Here is a 9027-nt window from a genome sequence, read left to right on the forward strand (position 1 = left end):
CAACCACACACGCACACACACATCCGGTACATACTTCATATAAAATATTTCTCCGCGTGAACTCACATAAACCGATTAAAGAAGCTAACTGGCAGCTAATTGTGCGATTTGGTTGCGTTTTACTTTAAAGTCGTCACACATTCGTGAATCTTAAAAAAAACATTTATATGAATGGTTTTATAAATACGTGTAACATAAACACGTTTAACATGAAAACGTGCTTTTATTTTGAAATGCTGGAATTTGTAAACAGGAAGTTGGATTGGTGTGTGTGCTCGTCACCTTACCGTTAATGACTGAGGAAATAAAGGCCTAAGGAAGTATGCTAATAACCGGGACGAAAACCTGAAATGTTTTCTGGGTCTTAAAGACGAAATATATGTTTTTTATTTAAAAATTGCCCAGTCACTGTGCTAAAAATGTGCAATACACAAAATAGTACTTAGTGAAAGAACGTTAATTGGTGTGGTCCAGTGATGTAGCTTCAATATTGATTTCCATGTGGTTGTCAGCTAATGTTACATGTCGCCCTCTAGTGGTAAACGAATGTTTTTAAATGTGACGTGGTCATAGCTTGGTCATTCATTTGCATTCAGATTAATTATTAATGCCGTTATTAATTACTGCCTTTAAAAGTTAGTGGTTCACTGCAAAGGTGCATGCTTAACATCCTCCTGATAGGTCATGCAGTCATAAATACTCAAATCAAGTATTTATGCTTACATTTGTTTTGATCCTAAATGTGTTTTGTTCCTAATTTCAATGTACAGCCATGTATCTTGAGCACAATCAAAACTCAGTTGAACAAAGAAAACAAATCTTCAACAGTTTATTAGAAAGATGTAGACAATAAAAAAAAGAAATTTCACTGTAATTGAAAATTGTTTTCCCCCTTACATTTTATTGACAGTGCAAATATGATTTGGTCATTACATGTTTCATTTTATCATATTCTCACCCCAGGAGGGAGGACAGATGAGCGAACAGAGGGAATCCAGAGGAGAACAACAAACCACACAATGCCAATAACAAACTAAGCCATAAGCCTGTCAGCTGCAAAACATTTAAACTTGCCTTTTCTATTTAACATGTTAGGTGGATATGAGCGATAGATGTCAAAATATTAAATATGTTCACCTGTTACAGTATAGAACCACCTGGAAGATGCAAATACCTCTGCAACATGTTTGGATTATTCCAACTTTACGAACAATAAACAAGTAAAAGGGAAACACTTAAATTGGAAGGTTCAAACTGCTAATGTCAAGACTGGTCCGAATCTAAAAGCAAACAAGGCCAACCGGTTCATTCAGATCAAATTTAAATCATGATATAAGCTGTGTTGACTATTATCTTTAAAAAACAAAAACAAAGTAAAACTTTTTTTTTTTAATAAATTGGCCCAATTTAACTGAAAACTACTAAATATCTTAAATTTAGCTCAATTGAGGAAAAAAATACAGGATCTTGCTAAATTAAGATGTGCTTACTGCTAATGATTTACGTCAAACCAAGATACCCAAATAGTGCATTGTAGCAAATGGAAGTGGAGATAGCTGCTCTGTACATTACCATGCAAATCAACTGTAAAGTGTTGGACGGGTCAAACAGTTTGGAGCTGAAGCTGTGGTTTAAATATGGCTACTGACTCGTATGTACAGTTGTTTATAACGGCCATTAGTTTAAAGATACACATTTGTCAAGATTCCTCTCGTCCACCGTCCTTCTGTTTTCCATCCTGACAGTCTCTAAGTCTTCTACTCCAAGTCGGGCATTTCTGAAACCAAAGGGAAAGGAAAACGTTAGATTATTGGCCACAAAGCTCAGCTGCCAGATACTGGATTGACTTACTCTCATCATCGCTATCTGCAGAGTCATCCTAAAAGGAGAATAAAAGAGAAAAGTCAGGTTTGCAATTTCAATCTGCTTTCTAGTGGAATTTGACAGACGACCAGAGATTCTTACATCATCTGCACCATCTAGATCAGGAAGGTCCTCCTCACCGCCCATGTTGTTCATCATCTGAAAAGCATGACTTTATTTTATGTATTTGTTTGCTATTTGGAAAGAAAATAACTGACAAAGTCTAAGCAGTGCAAATACTGCATTCATTTACAAAAACTTTAAAAAGTCAGATTCATTCTCTTTTAATCAGCTTCAAAGATTCTATTGCAGATGGATCTATTTTTGTGTAACAGTAAACCCAATTTTAGCTGATAGAATTGAATCTTTTACTTAACAGAAAAATACCGACAGCATTCATCTCAGATTATGGCTGTAAATAAGCGTCTTTGTACTGATGCTCAATTAAAAAGAATTTTTTTTCTAAATTTCGGTGTTTGCATTAATCTTTCCAAACAGGATCTTTAAATTTACAGTAAGCAGTATTTTACATTCTTTCTAGCACCTTTTAGTGATTGCAAGATTGATGATGCAACTTTGACGTATTAGTTTAATTAATTAAATGGATATTAGACATAATAATTTCTATACTTTCCACAACAAAAAACAAATTCTTAATATCTAAACCAACTTTGCTTGTGCCCACCCAGTCAAGGAGAAGTTATTCTGTTCAGAGAAAATGATAAGCAATGCAGGCAATTTATTCAAACTCATCTGGTTGATTTTATTTAAAAATACTGCATTAATGTCGCTCTTACACAAGCCCACGAGGACACAGACTAAAGGGTTTAATCTAATCTAACAAAGCCACTTTTCCTTCTTGGAATCATTCTGTACTCAAAATCCAGACTTTCCTGATGTTTCTAGGATGTTTACTTCCACACAGTGGTGCTTTTATTATGGAAAAGTTATGCAAACTGAGTTCTGACGGCGTTCCAGATGGGATGTTGAGGTCAGAGAAACCAACAGTTAAGTGGAGCTGCTGTCCAGCAACTGATGGCAGGAGTATTCTACAAAACCAGTGTAACTTTAATAGAGCAGAAACAAGTTGAAGTCTTGCCTTTTTAGCATCTCTCCTGATTTTTCTATTTATTACACTGTCATTTATAGCTCTCCAAAACATAGCATCTATAGGAAAGAGAGATTCTGACTGCTTAGGTTTTTTATTTCCTAAAAAAAAAGAACCACCTATTTGACTGTCACTACTCAAAATTCTTACGTCTGAAAACTGATCAAAGTTGCCCATCTCTTCCTCTGAGTCGTCCTCCCAGTCTTTCCAGTTGTTGAAATCGACACTAAGCCAGCTCAGCTGAAAAACAAGACAAGTATGTTAGAGAATTACCAAACTTAAGAGAATTAATTATTTTCTTTTGAACATATTCAATCCATATCTTGAACATATGCTGTTTTACTTCAAATTAAGGACAGAGAGGGATCACCCTTTCACCCCAATTGTGAGTGAGACCCACCTTAGTTTTGTCTTTAGTTAGCCTTGGCCATGCTTTCCCCGGCTGTGCTTTTCGTAGATAACACAACACTGAGCGATCTGTGCGTTTGTGTTTGGATTCCTGCATTGAAATAGAAACGCAGCACACGGTTAGTACTGATTCCATACAGTCCAAACCTTGCCAGATTCATGCATATATTAACCACTGATGAAATGATAACTTACATTCTCATCAATAGCTTCAAAAAGTTCTACTTCATTCTCGTGTTTTTCATTGTCAGCTCCTCCAAGACAGCTATGAAATCAGATACACACACACAGAGGACAATTAGCTTACAAAAATTGTCATATGTATCAAACACATTTATAATTTTCACAAATGACACTTTGCACCAAGATCCAACGAAAGTGCAGCATACCTAAAAGCAAACTTGGTTTTATCAAAGTTCACTTTGACGTCTTTGCTGTCAGCTATACAGAACTCTATAATAACAGAGTCTCTCTTGTCGTACCATTTTGCAGTTGCTGGATGCCTGAAAAATAAAACAGAAACACAAAAGTTTGTCAGTCCTGTGGGTATTCATGCTAGACCCTTGTGATCTGACACTTCAAACGGTCACTGAAAAGGCTTCAGCACGCACTGTGATGCTTTCAACAGCAATTATTTAAAAACCCAATCTGATGAAAATCGTTTGTTTTTTTTAAACTTGTCCTTGTGGCATTTTGGACGTACAACAAGAAAATTAACCAAAAATTGCCTTTCTGGGTATTTCTTCGCTAAAATTGTTGTGAATCAGACACAGGCGGAAAAAATGCTGTTGGACACAGCTTGTGTGACATATAAATATAAAAATATACACAAGCATTCTGCTCCGTCCACTTGTAAATCCATGTACGTCTGCATTATCCTCGCCTGAGCTGGCACCTGACTGAAACCAGTACTGCTGGATGGCTCCAATATTGCTCACCATTTTTGTTGCACTGGTAAAAGTTATGTTGGGGTTGTGAGGTGCTGTAAAAGCTAGCAGGAGAGCGTGTAAACAAAGGGATGATGGGAAACAGTCCCACCCACAACTCAGAGATGAATTTCTGATGAACTACTCTACTGCTGTTCTGCAGAAACAATTTGCTAGAAAACAGATTTTTTGTGATTGGCTAAAAATAGCCTTTATGGTCTCTGCGTGTGAGCCATTAAGACTAGTTCTAAATCACTGAAGCAAAAACAAAAAAACAATGAACGTCTACAACATAATTGCAGCAGACAATGTATTAACAAATTCTAAAAATAATAATATTTAAATGGCTTATTTCAAGCAATCAAAGCAAGAATAATGTGCAAAACAACACAATCAGCAGTTATACATTCATACAAAGACGTATCAAACTTAGGATAAAAATGCGATGAATGCATCGAAATCATGGTTCATATTTACGGTCAGGACACATGGGGCTCATGAGCCTCATACTGCATTCTACAGGTGCTGCGGATCAGCAGCAGGTCTGCGTTCAGCAGTTCAACAGATGGTCTCCATACCTCCGCATCAGGTTTATTACACAAGTTGCACACAAAGCACGTGTAGTAGTACTGGGCCATCCTTACTCATTTATTCAGAACAGTAAACATTAAGCTACTAGTTGCTTTATTTGACCAAACGTCAATGAAAAAATAAATAAAACGGCAACAATTCCGATGTATTTAAGTAACAAATCGTCCAGACTATCTGACATCACGTCTAATTACGCTTCGTGAATTTGTAGGTGGTTCCGGTGCAGATAGATACGCGCTAATGTTAGCAAACAAACTGTCCACAATTCCTCCACAGCATTAATGCTCGGACTGTTAGCTGAAAAATCTTCACAAATCGTCTGTGGTGGATTTAAAATCTAGTTTTAAGCTGTCAATGTACTCCTCTTGCCGATGTACGCCAGTGCCAACGTTTAAAAGTGTTGGTTTGGTTGCTAACATCACTGCAATTTATTGTTTTGTGGCAAGAATTTGTAATAACCAAGCTAATCTGGTGATATACCAATGTACGCTCTGCTAGCCCGGCTAACACCGCTGCCACCATGCTAGTCAAGCCATGCGGTGCCAGGGAGGGAGCCACGCAACAACATAAAAGAAGCTCCGTTTATGCTCATTCTAACACATTTACGACCAATTGTATTGGTACCCTGTAATGTGCCATCCGATCCACGTGCAAAGAGTTAGCACAAGCTTACTTTCAATTCCCGCCTTTTAAGAAAAAAAAAGCATGTTGTTACGGGGATAACGGCAGTCAGCTAAAAAGCACGCGACACACACTACAATACAGCACTTTGTATTAGTAACGCACTCGTTACTTACATTTTGTGATGTGAGCCTCTGAATCACACAATGAAAAAGTGAGGAGTAAAAAGGGATAGTGTTGTAAAGGAGTGAACGCTTGCACACTCACAACCAAGGCAAACGCTTCAACTACGTTGTAGTCCACTCTGAAACCCCGGAAGTTTTTGCGTACCCGGGAACGAGAATAGCAGCACTGACGCAGTCGGGCTGCACTAGATGCTTCTAGAGCTTTCACTGAGCTTCGAGGGACCTGCCTGAGTCCAGCTGATTTAACGCGGTTGTCCTCCGTCTTCGGATGCTCTTTTATATAATATCTTGATCACGTAATTTCATTAAATTACACAAAGTACTAGGAAGCGCTCCTAATATTTACAATAAACATGCAAACAAATCTAAACAGCGGAGCTTCTTTGTTTTTCAGCTGCTTCCGTTAGGGGTCGCCATAGCCAAAGTTACGCCTCCATCCATCTTTATCAGGGGTCTTCAACCGTCAGATCTTAAAAGCTATTATGATAAATATAAATGACCTGTTGTTGTTTTTGGCATAACTAAAATACATAAAATCCCATTTAATAGTTAACAACTTTTAACAGGTTTACATGACGTCCTTTCAAATTAAAAGACACCATGTGTCTTATAGGATGATCTAAATGCAGCAGAGATAGAAGTAGGTAGTTTAGTGTCAGCAGTGATTTAAAAAGATATATACAAAAAAGTTTATGTTATTGTTTGTGGTGCATCCCAGCCAGAAATGTGTAAATCTAACTACCTAAAATTAAATCTGAGCAAGTTAATTGATCCCTACTGTATCTTTTAACCACAAGGCATACTTAAAACCCTTGAATTTGTTTAAAAAAAAACTGTTTTATAATCTGGTGCATCTTAATTCTGGTTCTGACGTCCAGTTGATTTTCTGTGGTACAAAAATCTGTCAAACTCTTTGAGACTATTTGAGTTGAATAAAGTTTAAGTTAGTTTAATTCTTTTTTTACTTTACTAATTACGCCCCTGGTAGACCTGTCTGTCAGTTCACGTGTTCCAGGGGTCGGCAACCCATGGCTCCAGAGCCACATGTGGCTCTTTCATCCATCTCTTGTGGCTCCCTGTGACTTGGAAAATAATGAGTATTTTATAATAATTAAATTTTATTTTAGTTTGTTCATTTTTCATGGCATTTCAAAGGCTCTGCTGGCTCAGCATGAAGCGCGTGCCACGTAAAAAACAGCTTCGTAATGAGCCTGTATTTCTCGGGCGAGACCTGCAGAGCTGATAGCAGGAGGAGACACGCGGGGCGGCTTCAATAAACACTCCGATCTTCTGCCGGGAACTTGACGTGCTGCGGAGCAGAGACCAACTCGCTGATGACAGACTGAGAGTTCGCGCCAGCGTTGCCAGATAGAGTCACAGTTTTCCAGCCGAAAAGTCATCTGAAAACCGCCAGACCCAGCCAAAAACCGCCCAACACAGCTTTTGTTGATGTTTTTTGTCGTACTGGACTGATAAAATAAAAGATTTTTCTAAATAAAAGAGAGTTCTGACCAATAATAAAACGTGTAAAATATTGAATATTTCTTCAGCGGGCCACCTTCTTTCATTCATTTGCTTAACCCGCTCTATCCCCACTATAACCTGCGTCCGGCTCTTTCATCCTTGTGCTGCGCAGGAGCGACCCGACTATCTTATTTTGCGCTCTCTGTGTAAGACACACTGAGGAGCACGGGGGAAACAAATCTCAGCTGCAGAGCATCTAAGTAGCTTTTATATAATTTATATATATTCATATTTCTATATACTTATACATATAAATAATTATATAATATATGTATATAATTTTTTTATATATATATATATACATCATTTGTTGCTGTTAAATAAGACAGTCAGCCTTATAAGCTCAAACTTTAATGAAAAATGCATTGTTGCAGGACTTCTTATAAATAAATAAAAATTACAAATAATTTTTGAAAATAATTGTTAAGCATTTAAAAGTTTTAGACCTCTTTGACATGTAATTTAAATGATTTAGAAAAGCCCAACAATACGTCAATAATAATAATAAATAATAACAATATATAAATAATAAGTCAAAAATAATATTAAATGATGAATCAATAATAATAATAAATCAATAGTAAGTCAATAATAGTATTAAATGATAACAATAAATCAACAATAAGTCAATAATAATAATAAATAACAATATATAAATAAGTCAATAATAATAATAATTATGAATCAATAATAATGATAAATCAATAGTAAGTTAATAATAATATTAAATGATAACAATAAATCAATGATAGGTCAATAATGATAAATGATAATTATAAATCAACAATAATTCCAAAAGTCAAAACAGATTTTCCCCTTTAAAAAGAAACAAAAAATAAAAGAAAAACAATTGATTTACCCCACTGATTCATGTGAGTGATCAGTTTGTGTAACATAGATGCTATGGTGTCGGTTTTCAAGTGACAGTTTGGCCTGTCTTATCAAAATCTGTTTCCTCAAAATCTTTTGAACATAGCCAGACTGTATTGCCAGTTGGTAACCACAGTGATCTATCTGGGTTAGCTCTTTTTATTGCTAAGGCCCACTTTTTCCTTAAGTCTGAATCCATTGGAAACCTGCAAGAAAAGTTCAGCCACTGAGTCAGAAATGTATAAATCTATATAACTATATTAGCCTAGTCCTAGTATGCTGTTTAAAGGTTTAACTAAATAAAGTTTACATATATGTCGACAGCAAATTATACGTACATCATGCAGCATGTTGATAATAGCCCTGCCGCATCATGCATGTCAACATGTGTTCTATTAATAAAGCCCCTCCAGCAGTAAAAGAAAAAATTATAGTTCTTACCTGTGAAATGTTCTGCCTTCCTCCTTTGTGGACTCTGATTTTGGCAGTTGAAAATTGCACAATGAACTGGCATTTTGCAAAAAATGAGTTCCCATGCATGCACTGCAGCAGGAACTTGACCTCACCAACATGGCGGTGCTCTCCTCCCATGAGGAATCACGTGATGTCTCCTCTAGTGATATAACTCATTGATCGCTGCAGTATGGCGAAGCACAAAGCTTGAGCATCCTAAATCTTATGTTTTTCTTATATTCATTGAGACAATGATAAATTGATCATTCTTGTTTTTCTTTTTCCTTTCTTGAACGAATGTGGGTCACAGACACTGAAGTTACCGCTGAAAGCGGCTTTTGCGGTAGGACAGAGAGCATATTCGTGTTTATGAATGACTTATGACTTGAATAATTATTGCGTACGAACGAATTAATTATTTTGAGGGAACGAAATAGTATTTAGTGGAAATGGATTATTAATTTGTGGGAACAAGATA

At 36.5% G+C, this 9027-nt stretch overlaps 1 protein-coding gene across 1 annotated transcript; it reads right to left on the reverse strand.

Annotated features, from left to right (window-relative positions):
* Positions 1-813: 813 nt before the first annotated feature.
* Positions 814-5864, reverse strand: ptges3 (prostaglandin E synthase 3). Its single transcript, XM_004070806.3, has 8 exons — positions 5694-5864; positions 3769-3882; positions 3575-3644; positions 3372-3470; positions 3122-3211; positions 1966-2022; positions 1852-1879; positions 814-1777 (listed from the first exon to the last, which is right to left on the reverse strand). Coding segments are annotated over exons 1-8 (480 nt in total). The 5' UTR covers positions 5696-5864; the 3' UTR covers positions 814-1757.
* Positions 5865-9027: the final 3163 nt, after the last annotated feature.

The sequence above is a fragment of the Oryzias latipes genome, chromosome 7 (assembly GCF_002234675.1).
Source record: "Oryzias latipes chromosome 7, ASM223467v1".
NCBI lineage: Eukaryota > Metazoa > Chordata > Actinopteri > Beloniformes > Adrianichthyidae > Oryzias > Oryzias latipes.

Coding starts and splice junctions, on each gene's coding strand:
- ptges3 (XM_004070806.3), bottom strand. Junction 3,645..3,768: donor AAAACCAAGTTTGCTTTTAG/GTATGCTGCACT, acceptor CTGATTTCATAG/CTGTCTTGGAGGAGCTGACA. Junction 1,778..1,851: donor TGCAGATAGCGATGATGAGA/GTAAGTCAATCC, acceptor CTTTGGTTTCAG/AAATGCCCGACTTGGAGTAG.